This window comes from Tupaia chinensis, unplaced genomic scaffold (genome assembly GCF_000334495.1).
Source record: "Tupaia chinensis unplaced genomic scaffold, TupChi_1.0 Scaffold000320_1, whole genome shotgun sequence".
Lineage (NCBI taxonomy): Eukaryota > Metazoa > Chordata > Mammalia > Scandentia > Tupaiidae > Tupaia > Tupaia belangeri.
The window spans coordinates 5,390,498-5,390,990 of NW_006159813.1; the positions used below are offsets into that span (position 1 = coordinate 5,390,498).

The 493-nt window shown below is 54.6% G+C and overlaps 1 protein-coding gene across 1 annotated transcript in view; it reads left to right on the forward strand.

Moving 5' to 3' along the window:
• Window positions 1-493, forward strand: part of TESC (tescalcin) — a 56,554-nt gene that overhangs the window by 26,133 nt on the left and 29,928 nt on the right. Inside the window, exon 2 of the mRNA XM_006151590.3 lies at window positions 234-303. Within this exon, the coding sequence (XP_006151652.1) occupies window positions 234-303 (70 nt within the window). The remainder of the gene's footprint in view (window positions 1-233; window positions 304-493) is intronic.

Sequence of the window (493 nt, forward strand, 5' to 3'; positions counted from 1 at the left end):
TTTCTGTCTTTTCCTTCCCTCCTCCCACCTCAGTCTCATCGGACCAGATTGAGCAGCTCCAGGGGAGGTTCAAGCAGCTGAGTGGAGACCAGCCCACCATCCGGTAAGTCTGGGTGGGCCGGGGCGCTGGGCGGGTCTGGGGCTCTGGGAGGGGTGTTATTTCCATTTCTTTCTATTCCCGAGTGCTATGTGGTTCTGGAAGAGCCCCTGGGTTACCTTATATCCCACCTCAGTCTCATCGGACCAGATTGAGCAGCTCCAGGGGAGGTTCAAGCAGCTGAGTGGAGACCAGCCCACCATCCGGTAAGTCTGGGTGGGCCGGGGCGCTGGGCGGGTCTGGGGCTCTGGGAGGGGTGTTATTTCCATTTCTTTCTATTCCCGAGTGCTATGTGGTTCTGGAAGAGCCCCTGGGTTACCTTATATCCTCAAGCAAACCTGTGGTGGTTTTAATCCTTGCCCCTCCTACCACATTTCTTTTTTTTTTTTTTTTTTA